Source organism: Phyllostomus discolor, chromosome 9, assembly GCF_004126475.2.
Source record: "Phyllostomus discolor isolate MPI-MPIP mPhyDis1 chromosome 9, mPhyDis1.pri.v3, whole genome shotgun sequence".
Taxonomy (NCBI): domain Eukaryota; kingdom Metazoa; phylum Chordata; class Mammalia; order Chiroptera; family Phyllostomidae; genus Phyllostomus; species Phyllostomus discolor.
Genome location: NC_040911.2, coordinates 12,143,791 through 12,163,118, shown reverse-complemented (window position 1 = coordinate 12,163,118; position 19,328 = coordinate 12,143,791). Strand labels below are relative to the sequence as shown.

Here is a 19,328-nt window from a genome sequence, read left to right as displayed (position 1 = left end):
AAAATACATATACAAGTACATGGGGCGGTGCCTGATAGAGGGTCAGTACTCAGTAAATATCAGCTGCAAGTAGTTGCAGTTAGTGAATTGAAATAGTTATAAGTTATAAATAGGTAAAATTCATACATCCCATCCCCCACCTCCTTAGATCTTATGGCTTCATGGGACCCTGGAGGTTAACTTTGGGTTAGCTGAAAAGTGTTTCTTGTTACATTTTGATGCTCATCAGTATGAAATACAGTAGGAACTCCCCACCCGGAAACCATCACGGATTACCAAAGTCCCAGTTAAGAAAGTGCTTTTACAGGTTCCTTTCTCCCAAATCACATTTCTGCTGAGAGTTGCATGTTTCCTCAAACTGTATTTTTCCAAAACAACTTTCAAATTCTGCACAAATTTTCTCTTATTTGAGGGCTGTTTTTACTAAAGGTTTTGACAGGTCATCAGTTCAAGGGAGAGTATAAATAGAAAGCACCCCAGTTATTTAGACTCAGGAATGGGTGCTTGGGAGACTGTCAGGTGAAGCGATTTGCATCAGGCTCCTGCACCGGATGGGCTGGCCACACGTTGTGTTTCACATCGTAAGCGGGGGTGGGGGGGGCGGGTGGACGTGGAGAGTTCCTCCCGAAGACCTGAAGTCACAGGCCTGGCTTTGGAGCAACAAAACAACCGATGCTCTTCTTTAATAATGACTGACATGCGGCTATTTCTTTTCATGACATTTCATGCGATAATATCATGTACATTGAAATTTGTGTCTGGTGGTATAAATATCTGTTCCATACTCAGAATAATTTTTTATTTCCCAGGACCACATTTACACTGAAAAAGTATATACTTTATTGCATCGATCATTATTTTGACTACATTTACCTTTTTGAGTTTCAGCCTAAATGATAGTCCCTAGTTCCCTAAAACTGAATTTCCCTTCATGCACCTGTCCATCTCGTGCCGCGTGCCCAGACTGCGGGGGCCGTTACGGGTCGGCTTTAGTAAATCGGAAATGGTCTGTGTCAATTGAAAATACGTTTTTAGAAGGGCCATGGGAAAGTTCTGTTTCTTGTTTCCTGCCTCACTTCTTTGCACAGTTTTGTTTTCTGTGTTGTCACCTCAATTATTCACTGGCCTTAAAATGTGACATGCCTGGCCACTAGTCATTGAAACACAAGTGCAGTATTTTGAATTCAGCTTTAGTGCTGTATCCCGCTTGCTTGGACCGTATCTTTGTATTCACACATTGAAACAAAAGAGAAAGTCTCCATGGAGGGACACAAGCAATAAACAAAAATATTATTGTTTACTATCTCAGTGATGATGGGAAATTTAATAAAGAAAAGCAGGATGTTGGATTAGAGTAATAGTGGCAGGGAAGCTGTATTAAGCAGGGTGGCCCACAAGGTCCCCTTTATCAAGATAACCTGGGAACAGAGACCTAAATGAAGTGAGGGCCTGAGCCAAAGAGATTCTGGGAAAATGAGATGTTCAAGCAGAGGGAGCAGCGAATGTCCAGGTTCCACCCCAGGAACGCTCTTGGCCCAGTCGAGACAAAGTGAGATCAGCATGACTAGAGCAGATCTCTCGAAGGAGAGAGGTGGTCTGAGAAGCATTAGAGCCGTATCGGGTAGGGTTTTGTCGGATGACCGTGAGCATAAGAGAGAGGTGATTTGGTTTATGGTTAGAAGGATCGCTCTGGATGCAGGTAGGCAATAGTGAAAATGTGCAGACCAGAGACTTTAAAATTTCTGGGTGTCGCCCTGGCTGGTGTGGCTCAGTGGTTGAGTGCTGGCCTGTGAACCAAAGGGTCACCAGTTTGATTCCCAGTCAGGGCACATGCCTGGTTGCAGGCCAGGTCCCCAATAGGGGGCACACAGGAGGCAACCACACACTGATGTTTCTGTCCCTCTCTTTCTGCCCCCATCCCTCTCTAAAAATAAATAAGTACATAAAATCTTTTTTAAAAATCTATAAAATTTCTGGGTGAAGACCACCCTAACCCCATGTTGGAACAGTAGTCGATTCCACTTTATTCTTCTTTCACGGACTTGAGTGGTGATGTTCTGCCTGACTTCACGGAGCTTCCTTGTGGTGGGCTGAGGAGAGAAGAACCGTTGCTCTGGCCAGAATGTAACAAAAGGATTCTTGCCAGGCTGTTGCCCAAGAAATGCTGCCCGAGTGACGTTATCAATCCAGCAAATGGAAGACTGAGATGCCACCTCCAGAAAGCTTAGCACATACATGAACCCCTTCTCTGAATACCCCTCCCCAATTTTGGAGGAATTCAAGACTTTCCTGTAGGATCAGGTCAAAACTAGAATAGTCTTAAAAACCGAAATGGATCCTCCTCTTCTCCATCCATCGATAACTTGGAGGGTGAGAATAAGTAATGCGTACCTCACCATCCTTAGTTTTGACAGCCCCCCCGATGGAGAAGCATAGTCGAGGGTGTGGGGGCTCCAGAGACCCTCAGCAGAAAGGGGCGCACTGCAGCCAATCCCGAGAGTGGATACGTGTGAAGTAACCGCATATAAAATGGACTCATTCTGGTTTTTTAAAAGAGACACTGTTAATGAAATAAACAATTTGACAAGAAGTCCAGCATTAAAAACATGCCTTAAGACCTTGCCTGGTTCCAACCACTTTCAGGTGCTAGTTGGAAGTATAGCGATAAACTGCAAAGAATGAAAAATGCTGACCTGTACGATACTTCCCCTCCAGACAGACCCAAGATTTGATCTTGTTTCCCCCATTAGTGATGGTGTTCACAGGTGATCTAGAAGGATGAGGTTGATGTCCAGAACACAGGAACAGCGTAACAAAACTTTTTAGACACTAATTTAACTAAGTAAAGTTTTGTCAACGTAAATATATTTTACCAGTGGTTGTTTTGAAAGAGGATTATTTTGAGTGATAATTACAATCACATTTAGCAAAAGGATTTCAGCAGTATAACTATTACATCTGTACAAATCTTAATATCAGATTTTTTTAACAGCTCTGGAAATTTTATTTTCCTGTGGCTATTAAAATGCACCGAATAAATATTTGTTAGAACAATTGCTAGATGTTCTGTTCCATGCTACTGTAAGTGTACAATCGTGCGTGCTTCTGTGTGCACAGATGCCAGTGTAGATGTGGGCGTAATGATGGATGCTCAATACTGAGACCACCATAACTATTGAAAAGCAAAATAGTAAACATTTTTCAACGCTTTGAATGCTGATCCCTGTCTTATGTAGTGAGGTAGGTAGGAAGCTTCAACAGGAAAAGCTTTGGGAAACATTTTACTGACCATTTATGGGGGAAGCTTGATGCATCAGGAGACTTTAGTACCCTTCCCTCCCTCAAACCGTATCAAGAGGACATCTCCTACGTGCGCCCAGCAGATCCCAGCAGGTGTCGTCCTGAAGCAGTGTCTGCCGCGTGACTAAAGCATTCATCTTCCAGGAAAGGGGAAGGAGACACGTCAGTGGACCAAAGTATTGTTGAATCCATTACTTAGTAATAAGCGGCAAACAAAAAGTTTAAAAACATAATAGCTTTCCAGATGTATGAAATGCATATGAATGTCATAATGTCTAATAATACCACAATGGTTTTGTCAGGATGTCCCCGGTTTCAAGCGCTCACATTCAAACATCTGGCCTTTGTTGCTCTCAGCCTCTCCTCCCAGAATTTCAGAAACTTAACCCACGCCCCGGTGGTTTTTAACTTTTTATCAGTCTCCAGAAAGCATTGGAGGATGGTATTTCCTTTCCATCATCTGATTTACCTCCCCATCCCGTGCTTTAAAAAACAATAACAGAAAAGTTACTGAAGTGTTCTGGTAGTAAGGAAACGAGGATAAAAAAAAGGCCAGGGGTGCATGGACTTGATGCGGTATTCTCATGAACATTTGGGGGAGTGTTCTCATGAACACTCGTTCACCCTGGCAGCTCACACTGAGACAGTCGGACTAGTGAGGGGAAGGTATGTTCAAAACTCTTTGGGGATATATAATCATCCCTTATTTATGCTTCTAATAAGTTTTATTCTTACCTTCCCAGGCACTTGCCATATGGCCATGAAATCATTATGACAAAGCATAGATCAGGAATTCAAATACTTAATCCTTCCATGAAAATAAATCTAGAAAAATAGATAAATAAATAAAAGTAGCCTCTTATAACCTTCGACCATCCTCCCTAAATCCTTTTTTATGCAATGCCAAATAAGTACTAAGTACTACCTGTAGTCACACCTGTCATTTAGATAAACTGATAAATGTGGAAAATGTAGGAAATTTTCCAGATAGCTTCATCTGGTGGGCAACTTTCTAATTTCATTCTAAATTATTGGTGTGAACTTAAACATGACATTTATGTAGCTTTTATATGATTGTTCTGCTAAAAAGTATATTTTACTACTTAATACTATATAAACCATGAGAACATAATTAGATTGAATATGTAAGTCTTTTCATTTTTTCCATTTCTGTTCGAATAGAAATATTTGCATCGTAGTCACTGTAGCAAAACGTAGTGTTCATATTTAATTATTTTTGTATTTGACCTTTGTCTCTTGTTTCAAAATTTAAAGGTGTTTGCTATAATAAGTTGTTTTCCATTGAAGACAGTTATTAAGAGGCCTAAGTGGTCTTCTGCATCATTTTTCTTTCAACTGAGTTTAAGAATTACTAAAATGAAACATTTTTGAACAATCTCGATATAGTAACTATACATAGACATATTTTAAAATATGTAGGTCGGAGCTGGCTTCAACCTTTGAAGGGTGTTGCTGTCCACTTCCGTGTGCAGGTCATCTCACCTGTTTGTCTGTTTTCTCTTTTTTTGATTTGTGTTTGTTTCTGTTAAAATGTCATTTCAGGTTCTACATGGTCAGCTATTACGAGCGGAACCACAGGATCGCAGTTGGGGCGCGCAGTGGCTCGGTGGCGCTTTACGACATCCGGACCGGGAAGTGTCAGGTAAACACATCATTGCGACTTCCTCTCCGTGGAGCGTGGGCGCTGTGGGAAGGAGCGTGGGAGCTGTGGGAAGGAGCGTGAGGCCAGCACGTCGCCGCCGGCGGACGTGCTGAGCTGCTGGGACTTTATGGGTAATGCTGAAGGGGTCAGTAGTTTAATGAAGGACTCAGAGAGTAGAGAGCCCTCCCGCCTTTGTTCAGCAGGAATGAGAATGAGGGGCTGCCGCAGGCGAGTTCACGGCAGAGCCCGGAGCGGGGTGGCTCTGCTCACAGACGGCTGTGCAAGGAGTCTTTTCTTCTTTAAAAAAAAAGTTTCTGTTTTTATTGCTTGTTTTTGCCATGTGTTTTCTGGAAAAAAAGTTTGATGGTACATTATGATAGTTAATGGCTGAGTAAAATTTTTCTAAGTAAAACAGCGAAGCTGGGCAAATGACATCACAGTAGCATTTGCTGTGACTCTGTAAAAAGGAAGGCTTTGCTATGCTTACATTCCTTTTTTTTTCAATTCTTTTAATGCTTTGAGGACACTTTTCGAAAAAGTCATGGTATCGCTCTTGATCACTCGATTCTCAGAACAGACCAGTTGGGTAGACAGGGCAAGTGCAGCCCCACGTTAGACGTCAGTGAATCCGAGCTCGGAGACTTGGAGTCTCTGAGTCCACAGTCGCGCTCTGAGTGAATGACAAAACCAGGGCTAGGCCCTGCTGTGATCCTGGCGAATTCACGGTGTTCATTGATAAGCAGTCCCGAGTCCAGCTCTCCTCCAAACCCATGTGTTTCATGGCAGTCTCCTTCCTCCTAAGTGGTCTCAGCAAAGATCTTAGTAAAATGCAAAGAACACGAGTAATTTGAATACCTTATTCTTTTTCATGGAGTTACTTGAGATGCCCTCACCAATCAGACATTCTTTCTTAAAAGGGATTTGTAAAGTGGTGTATGTTCCATTTTATTTTCTGTGCGTCGTTTTAGGACATTTGGACATTTTCGTGTCCCCTTGATTTTTTTTCTACCTCAGCTTCTTGATTTTGATCCTCAAAGTTGTCATCAGTGCTGCATGACTGAGTGACCTTGGCCTCCCAGTTCTGTTTGAAACGGAAGCTTACCCTCTTCTCTCATTATTCAGAACCTGGAAACAAGGCCGAATCAGTAAAATCAATCCTAACTACTCTGGCTAGTTACCAGTGATATCCAGTGACAATAAGCTCTTAGGTGACAATGATCCTCCATTCTTTTACAGTATCAGCATCGTAGTGTTTGAAATAAGTGAGACAACAGTTGAATCAAAATGCACACCTGCAGTTGGCATGTTCAGAAACGATGTTTTAGAGGTCAGTCAAGAGACTAGGGATTTCGAACCAGGACCTCAGGAAAGCATTTCTTGAACTAGCTCTTGGACTCAGGTAACAGAGAGAGGGGGACATTTTTCCTAGCATGAACAAACACGCAGAGATATGCCCTGAAAAATGTAGAAGATAAATTCACTGGCTTTGGGGGTAGGTTTCCAGTTAGGTGGAAAGATCAGGCATAACCACCTGCATGGGAGTCACAGCGGACAGGAGCATCGGCTGTGGCCGGTCCCGGGTGCCAGTCCGAGAGAGCAGCCGCGGGCCCAGTGCGGGCGGGAGCCGTGACTGCGCCACTGGAGGGCTGTCAGGTGGGCTCCCTGCTGTTCTTGGGTCGTCGGTGAAGGACCGGGGAAGGACAGGGGAAAACTCAAACCCCTGTCCCTCCTTGCCTTTTTTGCATTGGCTTCTCCCTTTTTTAAAAAAATCATTTTCTCTTAACCTCTTCTTCCTGAACGAGAATAGGAGATCACACAAAGCCTCAGGACACATGGGCATACCTGTCTGGAGCATGAATTTTACTTACATCAGGGTTCGAGAACTGTTGCCCGAGTCTGCCTGCCTCCTGTTGTAGTAGCGAAAGTTTTCCTGGAATGCAGCCCTGCTGGCTCACTTCAGGACTGCCTGTGACCACCCCGTCCCTACGGTGGCGGCACTGGTTGTGACTAACAGAGACCGTATGCCGTCCCCAGACCCTAAAATGTTACCACACGGCCCTTTACAGAGAGATTTTGTGGATCCTTGGCACAGATGATTGAGGAAGTAGAGTTAACTAATTCAAATGAAAAATTTGTTACAACAGTACAGTGTAATGTATTGGAGAAGAATGATTAGAAACTCATGTGGCTTGAATTCCGTCTTCACCGCTTCCCAGTTGTATAACCTTGGGGCAGTTTCTTGACTTCTGAGCTGAAGTTTCCTCACTGTAAAATGAGATAGAAAAGGTGCCTGTTACTGTGAGAAATAAGATGATCTATGTAAAATTGTTAGTACAGGGCCTGCCCAGTAGTTCACATTCAGCAAATGTTGGTTAATGTCATGTCAAAATGATCTTGGAGGTACATTACATTGCAACTGCGTTATAGTAATTGCACAGATAAGCCGTGAGCCCTCGGGGTGTTTTAGATTCTCAGTCCCCGTCAGGTGCAGGCGGACGCAGCTCTGCCCCGGGCCATGTGCGGATTCCTCTGTGAAGACAGCTCTGGCCTGTGGTGTTAAGCCGAATCTCGACTGATTATGGAAATGAGAAACCTTGATGCAGTTCAGTAGTTAAAATCCTGCTGTGCCACTGACTGTGTTTTCACATGGCGACTGCTAGCTATTTCGGAATATATCTGACTCAAATTTTGCCTAATTAAAAAAAAAAAAAAAACAGCAACAAAGTAACTCCCTATGAAGTGCTTAAATTGTGTCGGCAGGCAGTGTTCTCAATAAGCAGCTAATTCAGTTCCAGGAGTCCGTAGAGCTACAGAGAGGAGTTTGGTTAAATCAGTAGTGGGAGTCCTCCCCCTGGCACCGTTCGCCTCTGGTTGGGCAGACTCCATGCCCCGCCTGGCTCACGATCCGGGCCGACTGCCTTCTGTGTGCGGTAAACAACCGCTGGCTCCGGGCAGGAGGGCTCTCTCGGGCCCCTGCTGCTCATTTTCCCCGACGACCTCTGTCACTGGGAGGCATCTGATGCACTTAGGTGAGTCTGGGTACTTCTTTTCTTGCTTTTGACATAGTGTAACGCTACAAAAAAGGCAGCAAAGTACAAGAGAAAGGAAGTGTGGCTAATGCCTTACCTAAATGCTAAATTATTAGAAGAACTTTATTTTTTTTAAAGATTTTATTTATTTACTTTTTTAGAGAGGGAAGGGAGGGAGGGGGAGAGAGAGAGAGAGAGAGAGAGGAAGAGAGAGGGAGAGGGAGAGAGAGAGGCATCAATGTGCGGTTGCTGGGGGTCATGGCCTGCAACCCAGGAATGTACCCTGGCTGGGAATCGAACCTGGGACACTTTGGTTCCCAGCCCTTGCTCAATCCACTTGAGCTACGCCAGCCAGGGCTAGAAGAACTTTATTATTGAAAATTTAAGTAAGTTCCTTAAAGAACTCTTCTTTAAAGCCCTGCATTTTCCAGTTCCTGGCGCATAGTAAATGCACAGTAAAATACACGTTGATCAAATAAAACATCCGAGTCTTTAGAAACTCAGTAAAACATAAGAACACAAAGTATGCCCTAATTCTATCAAAAATGTATTTGTCATTGGGTGTAGTCATGTTTGATATGTCAGAAACACCTCATCAAAGGATTGTTTCTCTATTAGGGGAGAGAAGCTGTCTTTTCAGAAACAGCACAGAGGGCCGCTTTCTCAGGCGTCGCGAAGGTGCACCTGTGTTTCTGTAGCAGCCCGTGGCCAGGCCTGCCCGCGGCTGGGTAATAAAGGCAGAAGCGGCAGTGAGGCTTGACTGTACAGACAGAGCTGTGGCCACTGAGGTCTAGCTGAGATCCCTTGAAGAGCAGGGGGTAAATTCTGGAATGTGCCCCATCCCACAGCCCGATGCGAGAAAAGGCAGTGGGCCCGAAGTCCGAGCTTCCCTGGCCTTACGGCTTCCTTACTCCCCGTGGGGCGGGTGCCCTGAGCTTCAGAAGTGCCTGCACAAGGAAAGAAGGCGGCCGCTGGGCACTTTGCCCGCCGCCTCCTGCCCCCCGTGTCCCGGATGCCCTCTGTCCCGCTCCTGTGCGGTTTCAGAGCCACCGAGGGAGAAGCAGCCCTGAACTCTGTCCAGACCCATTTGCACCTGTCTTTAACCTTGATGTATCCCAACACTGACCAGCCTGGCTTCCCTTCGTTTTTCTGCCAACTAAATTTTTCTGACTGGTCCCATCACACTGTTCTATTCAGGCATCTGCCAAGCATCTAACTAAACTAACCTGAGCAAACCTGAAAAACCACAGCTGTCGTAAAGCAAATGTGGAATATGAGGAAGACGGCCTCGTTGTGTTCCTGTCCAGCTCCTCTTCCCTCATTCCCGTTTGTCCTCAACAGCACGTGTTGGAATTAGAACTACCAGCTCGTGGGGGATGCTCCTTGTCGCAGGAGAGAAAGAGAAGGGTGGACAGATAAAGGGGGACATTCTGCAGCTGAGCCGCTGAGTCCGGCTCACGGCTCAGAGGTAGGGAGCGGGTGTGGGGAGGAAGGGGCAGCCAGTGGCGAGAGAAAGAATTCCAGGGGGACTCCTAGTTTGAGCCCTGGGCACCTGGGTAGACGGTGGTAACATTAATGACTGGGACGAGCAGTCTAGGAGCAGGGATGATGTCAGGACTTGGGTATTGGACACGTGTAATTTGAAGGTTGTTTTATCTGTTTGAATAACGATGAAATAATATGCAGATGTAGGAAAATGCATTACTCAATCCTCTACCCATTAACATTTAAGCCCTCCCCCAATTCCTCACTAGTGTACATAGCACTGCATTGAATAGTCTTATTTATGTAATTTTATGCCTATCTGATTCTTTTTAGAATAAATTCTTGAATGGACAGTGCTAGGACAAAAGATCTGTGCCTTTGACAACCAGAATCCTCTGAAATTAATTTCCCACAGTTTATGTGCGTTAGTTTCTGCACACCCTTCATACTATTTCTATGAATAACAGAATGGCTCTTGAAACACAATTAGTCTTATAACAAAAAAAAAACACAAAAAACACCACAGTTGGTCTGTTTTCCCTCCTGTATTTGTCATTTTAGACAATAGAGCGTTCATTCAGTTATTCATGAGTTATCCCTTATTTATAAAAAAATACTGAAAATTTTTAACAATTACAGTAGCTCTTTTTTGCACCAGACACTGTATTATATGCAAGTGATCAAAAAATAAATATGAATTGTTCCTACCCTCCAGGAATTCATAGTCTGCTTTAGAAGACTGACATAAAGCCGTGGTTTGAATACTGCGATCCTCCCTTCCAGAAAAGTAGTCCGGGGGAGGACACAGAAAGGACCACTAGCCCAGACCTGAGTGGGGTCTAGGGAGAACGGCCAGAGGTATTTGAGGGAGAGGGCGTCCTAACTGAGCCGGTAACAATTAAGAATGAGGAAAGGAGGGGAAGAGCAAGGGACATTATTCCAGGCAGAAGGCACAACATCCACAAAGCCCAAAGGAACAAGAGCACACAGGGGAAGCATGTGTACCAAAAACTAAGAGACGTTTTCCCAATTTATGTGAAGGTGCATGTTACAGCAGTTCTCAAGTTAGCATTACACTAGGAACTGCAGGAATCTAATGTGAAAAACTGATTCCAGTGCATAAGTAGAGACTCCTCTTATCTGTGACTTAGGAAATACTAAGCCAGTAATGTAGAGTTTGTAAATAAAGTTACCTAGTATTAGCAAGTGTTAAAGAAATTACTGAATGCTGGCATTTTCCATTAATAATATTTTTTTAGGAAAAGCAGGGCTTGCCAAGGTATGAAAATGTTTTCAGCATGGGAATCAAAGCATTCTAATGACAATTCACCAGTGTCATTTTCTGTAATACATTTAATTCTGGCAGGCACTCTGACTACCACATATCAGAAGAGCTAATATTCAAGACTCCACAGAAATGTCAGCAAACACACCTATATTAATAGAAGTTGGGCAAACAATGCGTTCTTCTCTCTAAAAAAAAACACAAAGACTTTACTTCTGGTTCGGAGGAGCAGTGGACCTCAGGGATCTGGTGGACAGCAAGATTGATGTTATTTTAAAGCAGAGTTTGGAAGCTTGGGGCACAGTTTTCACTGAGCAGAATTCTGTAACGCTTATACATCAAGGGCACTTATGCGCTGATTGCAAAAATTGCGGTGAGAATTGGCTGCGGTACTTAGTCAGACGGTGACATTTCAGGTATTTTCTTCCTGCTCTTTTCAGCAGCCGGTTTTATGGCAGGTGCTTCCTGTGACATTCTGAAGCAACAACCAGAAATATGGCATCAGGGGTGATAGCAAGATGAATGGTGGGGGAGGACAATGGCTCCCTGACACCGTGGTGAAGAATCACCTAACAAGCTCCCCTTTTTCAGAGTGGACTGCTATTTAGGGAAGAGGCTCTGGGAGGAGAAACAGCTCTCTGGAACAATGCTTGGAATTAGACCATCATTTATTCTGAAAGTTTAGAAATTTTTTAAGAATATTTTAAACTGATGGTGCAGAGGAGTATTTGTCTGTGCCTGTACCCCATCACTCACTGAGTATTTTCTTATATCCATGGTATACTTTAAACAGCAGCATTCAGGACGTTTGCACCAAGAATACAAATGAAATTCTGTAATTGGAAATACATGAGGCAGGGAGTTCTAGCATTTACAGACACAACGGTTATTCCGAGTGTTTCCACTTCCCAGCAAAAGCGTTGGGTGGACTAAAATGTATTGTGATTCCCAAAATTCACATTCTGTCTAAATTCTCAATGCCGTTGAGCTTCCTTCCTAGCCATCCTCTTTTTCTGCTCCACTCACACAAAAAATGAAAGTATAAATGGCTACATACATATGTTTAGTCCGTAAATTTAAAAAAATATTAAGTTGAAGAGTCACAGTACATTGAATTTATTCTGGACTCACTGGCTTGTATTGTGTATGTTCACCCTGAGATAAAGTACTTAGAACAAGGCCTGGCCAAGGCCAAGGGATCGTCATTCAAGATAAAACAAATCCGAAGCACTCCAAAACGTGTAATCAGGACATGAGTCTGGGGTTCGTGATAGGTTCTAAAAGGATGGTGACGGTGATTAAGAGGAGAGTATTGTCAAAATGTGGTGGTCCTGTCTCCAGTAGAGGTCAGGGCGGAGCTCAGGTCCGGGGGCGGGGGGGGGGGGGGGGGGGGGGTACCCTGGGATCTAGCACAGTCAGCCCTGAAAGTTACTCGGTTAACCAAAAATGTTGCTCAAATGTGGAATCGTGTAAAATAATACATATCTTAACGTTTTTAATTTTAAAATTATCCTTATAGGATTTAAATTCTTTTCCGTCTCTTGATGTGAGACCAAGGCCTTTTCTTTCTAGAATTAGTCCACATTTTTCTTTCTAAACTACTGTAGCTTCTGTTTTTAGTTAAGTAGATTGAGAATTTAAAGATATTTACAAAGCAATCTCAGAAGGTAATCCTTGACGTTCATGCTTTTCCCAGTTTTTTACAGTTGTCTGACACCTAATTTCATGAGTGTATATGTGTATGTCTTTCTAAAGCTGCCTTTCCATTCTTCACCTAAAATTTTCCATGGCATTGAAGTGCACCATATATATAATGGCACGACTAGCATAGCTTTGGTCACGCCGGGTCACAGAGCTCCGTGGGGGGCGGGGGGGACAGGACGAGGGGAGCCTGGCAAGGGGCCCGTGAAGCGCTGGCATCCTGCATTCGCTGGCCTCAGTCAGTCGGGGTGTTTTACAGAGAGCATAGGGAACCTTGGTTCACCGTCAGAGTCAGCAGAGGAGGAGTCAGTTAAGAGAGATTCCGGTACCTTCAGTGCATCCCTGTGCATCCCGAAGTGTTTATACGGCACCCTGAAATGCAGAGGGGAGTGGCCGCTGGTGCGAGCAGGGTACTTACAGGCTGGTACGGTGAGAAGATGCAACAGACAAGGGCACGCAACACTAGGACGTGACGGCCACAAAAAAGGAAAGGGTGAGTCCCCTGAAGGCAGGAGACAGGAACAGGAGAGAGTGCCTGAGGAAGGTGACATTTGAGCGGAGTCCCGACTAGGCGTTCCTAGGCCCGAGTGGAGGGAGAAAGCTTCTCAGAGAGAATCTGGAGCATCTGCAGAAGCACAGACAGGTTGTTTCACGTGGAGTGCATTCCGGGGCCTGTGGGGTTGGCTGTGCCGGGAGCCGAGGCTGCGGAGGAGCAGGGCAGTCTGGCAGAGGGAAGAGAGGTAAAGCCTGTCATTTTGGGGACTGGGATGGTGGTAAGCCTTTGTTGGACAGATTGTTCTTAGTTTGTCAGCAGTGACAAACGCAGAAGTCTGAACAGACGCAGAAGAGAGCATAAATTAATAAAACAAGGTAAGCCCTCCTGATACAGCAAGGTGAGATGTACTTTCATGTTTCCATTTTTGGTAGTGCCACCCAGGAAATATTCACCTTTCTTTTTCATGCTCCTCTATATAGAACAGCAGCCTAAGCCTCTAATAAAAAGCCAGCTGGTACTCTAGTTGAGTGTCCGGGGCAGGAGCGGGAGCGCTGGGGGCTATGGCAGACGGCAGGGCCGCGCCCGTGTCAGGGGATCAGCCATGTCTCAGGTCAGCATGGGACCACGTGTGGCCAGACATAGTGCTGCCCGACCCTCTGACTTTTCCAGGCAAGCTGAGAATCGCAGTTTTTATGTAAAAACCTCCTGATTTTTAATTGCTAGTGACCGATGTTAAACGTTTTTAAAGTGCATAAATCAGTACTATACCGAATGCATTCCGTACACTCAAAGAAACCATTGAAGAGTTCTAAGCAGTGAGCGGCAGCATTAGGTACTCCGATTTGGAAGGTCAGGGCCACTGAGGCTGAACTGAGGGAGGTTTGCTCCTTGAGGCTTTGGTAACGACCCCGGCAGCAGTTGCTCGGGGCTTGACTGGTGTCAGGGCAGGGGGGCGCTGGGGACTGAGTGAAGAAAGGAAGTAGGAGCATGAAACAGAGCAAGCAGAGGATGTTGAGCTTTAAAATGCAGTATGTTAAATAGATACGCTAAAATGTAGGTTGATGCCGTAATGAAAACGTAAAAGCAACATTAAATGAAAAAGAAAAGAACGGGCCCTTGTATGAACTACTAGGGAAGGCAGACACATAAAAGCAAAGATTTATGTTAGGCATAGAGAGGGATTTTTCAAATAATTATTGAATTGTTGGAAAAACTTGAAGTTATGATACATCATGTAAAAAGTAACGAGAATTAAGGGATTTATTATTTTCTATAACAAAACACCTGGAGGTAGGGTGGAGTAAGCCGCTCAGCAGTGTCCCCCGGGCCCTGGTCTTTCCACCTCTCTGGTCCACTCTGTTCTGTGTGCTGGGCTCTGACACTGGATGACCTCAGGGCACAGGGTGGCTGCCATGGAGCCAGCAACCTGTGTTGAGGATACCATCCAGAGGTACAAAGGAGACATTTTCCAAGCAAATACACCCTCTGAGAAAGCCTGCTCTCGTGTCTCAATTGACCAAAATCGAATCACATGCCCATTTTTATGAAACCTGTTGCTGGCAGAGCCCCCAGTGATCATGACTGTCAAGCTGAGATTCACCCCTGAGATTCTGGACGGGGGGGGGGGGGGGGGGGGGGGGGGGGCGGGGCGGGGGGCGAGGTTGGCCCGAGGAAAACAACCAGCGTCGTTCCTCAAGGGAAGCTGGTGACGTCTCCCCGGAAGGGGTGGTTAGCTGTGATGAAGAGGGAAAGAGGCCGATGGCAGACCGTCCTGTCTCTCACTGTCTTCGGGACGTGGACAAGCTGCTAGCATGCTTCGAACCCGTTTCCTCGCCTGGAAAATGGGGATGGTTTTAGGGTTCCTTGATTAATTGAGCTAACGTGTGTAAGACATTTAGTCGCGTGCTTTTCCATTTGAAGTGCTCAGTAAAGGGCGATGGTGGGTTAACAGTCATCTGTCAAAGTCAGTCCAGTGTTGAGTTTCTGAATTTGAAAGAGAACTTTCTGTCTTGATCTATGAATTGAAACTCTTACCGATAGGAGACATGTAAACGCTCAATAAGATAATATTAATAAAGTTCATTTAAAAGGGTCAGCTTTCCCCTTTGGTCCTGCAGAAGCAGGGGGCTGGGCTGGCAGAGTGCAGGTACAGCTGCAGAGATCAGGCTCCGGCCCCTCTCCAGGCCCCGCCCAGGGGGATGGAGAAGGAGAGGATGGTCCTCGATTCTCCGACACCGACCCTCTTCCCTCCCAGCTCAGCCGATCTCCGCTCCAGCTTCAGAGCTGTGGCCGCCACACTTGAAGACAGAACAGGTGCTTAGAAACCACTGGCATTTATTCCTCTGAACGTTTAACTATTTAGGCAAGTCCGCTCTTCCCCCAAGTCACATCTTAATCTAGAGCATTCATTAATGCAGAAAAGGCATTAAAAACGTAGTTACTTTCAACAGAAGGACAAGAGCAAGGAAACATCTATGCAATGGCCACCACACCAAATGAACTGCTTCTTTCTCACACAGTCTGAGAGTGGCCCTTTGTGAGACTGAAAAAGCCACCTCCCTTAAGCCTCTTGAATGTCTCCGGGCAGACGTCCCAGCATATGGCATTGTTACCGTGTTGCTGTAATTTATGTAAATGCGTTGTCAGAGATGAATTAAAACTTACAGTTGTAAATCTCCAAGGACACAGCCATAACTCACATAGATTCATTACTTGTAGACACGTACATCCAAGCCTCTGGAATTACTGCTTCTACTGCAGACAGAGGTTAAAGGAAAAGGTAACAACTTACACGCCATTATACATAGACAGCAGTTTGTCATTCATCGGTAGTGGTGTGAATGCAGAATGCAGCAGGTGGGCCGCCCTTCGCCCAGCAGAGTCTGATTAGGGAATGTCAGCAAGGATGCTGAAAGGAGGGCCGCCGAGTGAGCAGTCAGAATATCTAGTCTTAGCCCGAGTGACTCACTTCGTTACACACCTTCTCTGAGTGACTCACCTTCGTTACTCAACTTCTCTTTTGTAAACTCACCGAAGTTGACTGGGTATGAGACTGTTTGTCACCACCCGCTAATTCCACCCCAGTACACTCTGCATAGTTTTTGTCAGGAAGCCATGCATTTGTTCGTTCGTTCATTCATCCATTCCATGCCTACTGTGTATCAGGCACTCATTTTGTTTTTTAGGCTGAAAGAAATAATGTAGCCCAACTTCCTTATTTTTACAAAACGAGCAAAGTGAAGGCAGAACGACGAGGTGCTTTACAGACGGGTGAGGGAGGGCTTTTGAGAACTGCCAAATGCACACAAAGGGAAGCAATTTTTAATCATAATCCAACGCCAGCATCTCCTCCTTGTGCATATGTTTAGTGCTCCATCGATACCCCTGTCTAGGAGGTCCTTTTCTATAAGCTCACTGGCGATTGTCATGTAGCACTGTCCTTTCCAAACCAGGTGGCATATCAGAATCACGTAGGGTATTTGGAATTAGACCACCGACCGCAGACCTTCTGAATCAGAGTCTCTGAGACAGGGGCCCAGACACCTGCATTTCTTAGGGTGCTCCTGGGTGACTCTAATGCGGACCAGGGTTGGGAATCACTGGGCTTACTGAATAAAATCACGGGTTATATAAAGAGCAAATAATGTGTGAACTACTGTGAATTAACGTTTTAAGTCCTCCACGGTCTATAAAACCAAACAATTTAAAAATAAAGAGAAATAGCTTGTATTAGATCTAGAATTACAAAGACTGAAACAAAGCCTTGGAATGAGTGGAATTTGATTTGGGTGTTACCGTTGAAGAGGCGGTGTAGCAATATTAAAGAAAGGTTTAGAGGAGAAAACCCATGATAATCCCCCCACAAAGATTTTTTTTATACATTACTTATTTACATAGATAGCTGTAGATACTTGCAACCTAGTTTATATATTTCTGTATCTGCTTTCAAACATTACATAAAATAATAAAATTCTAGTTTATGACATTTTAGTGATTCTTTTCTATACAGAAATTTTTCTCACTGCCCCGAGCTGAGGCCAGGATCCCCACGACTTCATGGCGCGTTCGGCAGTTTTCCTGCGATGCTCTGCCAGCCCAGCCTGACAGAGCTTTAAGCAACTACTGTTGGGTACACGTAGAGCCTCCCTTTCTCTCCACAGTCCCCTCTCTGATGACTTCTCTGTTCTTCATGTGACAACGGGAGGGAGCCCCTTCCAGATAGAATCACTAACAGAAAATGTGCTTACAGAAGCCATCAGTGTCTGTTAACCCCTTGTAGCTTTGTCCTTCACCAGGAGTTTTCTCCAGCTGCTCAGCTACAGCACACAGCCCAAGATCCCTCTATGTCTGGGTATCTCTCTCCAGTATGGAGTGATCTTTCTCTTGCTGCGGCATCCATTCAAATAACGTATTAACTTAACAAATGTTAATTATTTACTCTATACCAGCTACTGTGTTAGTGCTACACACTGGTAAAATAAGGCCTTTCTCCTGAATGATCATGAGGAAACCAATGCTTCCTCCCGAGACTTAACTGGAAGACATTTTTTTAGCTTTCCATTGGATTCACAATTTGCTCTCCCAAGCTGTGAATCCAAATTCCCAGGGTGTGAGCCATTTCCCTATTTGGGAAAACTAAGCATTTAGTTTGTCAATACATCCTCAGTAACATCCTAAAGAAATGATGCACCAAGGAGATAAAGAACAGCAGGAGACAGGGCGGGAGGTGGGCTGGCGCTGGGTCACAGAGGCCCTTGCGTCCTGTCGAGGAATTTTGGTATTATTCTAGCCGCAGTGGCAAACTAGTCAGGTTTCCTCTGCTTTCACTGCTGTGTGGGGAGTGGATTGAGGGGAGACAAAGGTGGAAATGGGAGGACCAGTTACAAGGCTATTCTAGAAGGGACAACATTGTAGACTGGTGTGGGGACAGTGAAGACAGAGAGAAATGGACTGACCTGAGATGAATGTGAAAATCAAGTTGAATGCATGCTGCGTTTGGTATGGTCATTGAAAATGAGGTGTTAAGTATGCTCTCCAGGTTTTTGGTTTTAGCAACAGAATGAATGGGACATATTGGAACCAGAGCAGATTTGTGGATTAAGGGGTAGTAGAAAATTAATCACTTGGTTTTTTAGGTTAACTTTGAGATGCCTGGTGAACATTCATGTGAAACTGTCATATACAGTATATGGCTACATACATGGCTCTAGAGATGAACATTTAGGCATGGTTGACATGTATTCAGAGCAGATGGGTATGAGTGAGAAGGGAAGAGAGCTGCGACAAAGGCCTAAGAAGTTCAATCAACATTTAAAGATGCGATGGAAGAGATGCATCTGGCAAAACGATGAGAAGGGATGGTTTGAGGGTATGAAGAGAATCAGAAGACTGTGTTGTCTTAGACACCGAAAGAAGAGGTGTCTCCTGGAGGAAATGCTGCTGAAAGATCAAGCAAGATAAAAAGGAAGAGCGGTCCATCGGATTTGGCCACAGAAGGTCGTCAGCGACCCTAAACTGGCAGTGGAGGCTAGCGTGAGCCGCTCTTTCAGGGAGCGTGGCTGGGAGACTGGAAAAAGAGGGACCTAAGAGTAAATACGGCCTCGAGAGAGGGCTGCTTTTCAAGACATGCGTATTTCAGCGTGCCGCAGAATGTTTGCCAAAGGAACACCTGAACCATGGCTTACCAGGTGACAGAGTTAGCAGCAGGAAGAGGTCCAAAACAGATGATGAAAGATACTGTTTTGGATTGGCCATGAAGAAAGTACTCCTGCATGTTATTTGTAGACTGCTATGTCAACACTATTATTCTGAGCCATTTTAATATTAACTTAATGCAAATCCCCAAAATTCAAGTGGCATTAGGTCTATGCTAATGAGAGTAATGAAAGGACCATGAAGCACAGACAGACCTTTGAAATCACAGACTAAGATGAAAAGCTATGCCATTATACCTGACTGTAACAAGGGTCATTTGTCCAGGGGTTTCAAAACCATTTATTCCTTTAAAGTTTGGTGCATTGCAAAAGCACTCTGTTTCTGAGTATTCTTAAAGGAAATTACTCAACAGTCCTGTACTTCTAGAATTAAAGGTCATATCTTTTTTTGCCAAGGATAGAGTATTATTTGGATATACGATTGTCAAATATATTTATATGTGACATAAATATATGATGGCCAAAGCATCCTTTTCAGGTTAGCAAGAAAGAGGTATCAGTGTCAGTGAGCACAGTCTTTAGCGCTTTGCTCTTAATTTTCTCTAAACAAGGAAGAGATGGGTCTGTTTGCCTTTTTGAATTTCCACCAGGGAAAAGCACGTGGCCCCACAGGCTGTGGTATTTTCCTAGGGTTTAGCCGTGTCACTGAAGAAAG

General features: G+C 44.6%; 1 protein-coding gene across 1 annotated transcript in view; it reads left to right on the top strand.

The window, feature by feature from the left end:
• The window catches only part of WDR7 (WD repeat domain 7), a 291,161-nt gene that overhangs the window by 229,837 nt on the left and 41,996 nt on the right, over nt 1-19,328 (top strand). The window contains 1 exon segment of the mRNA XM_028524165.2: nt 4,864-4,963. Coding sequence (XP_028379966.1) covers nt 4,864-4,963 — 100 coding nt within the window.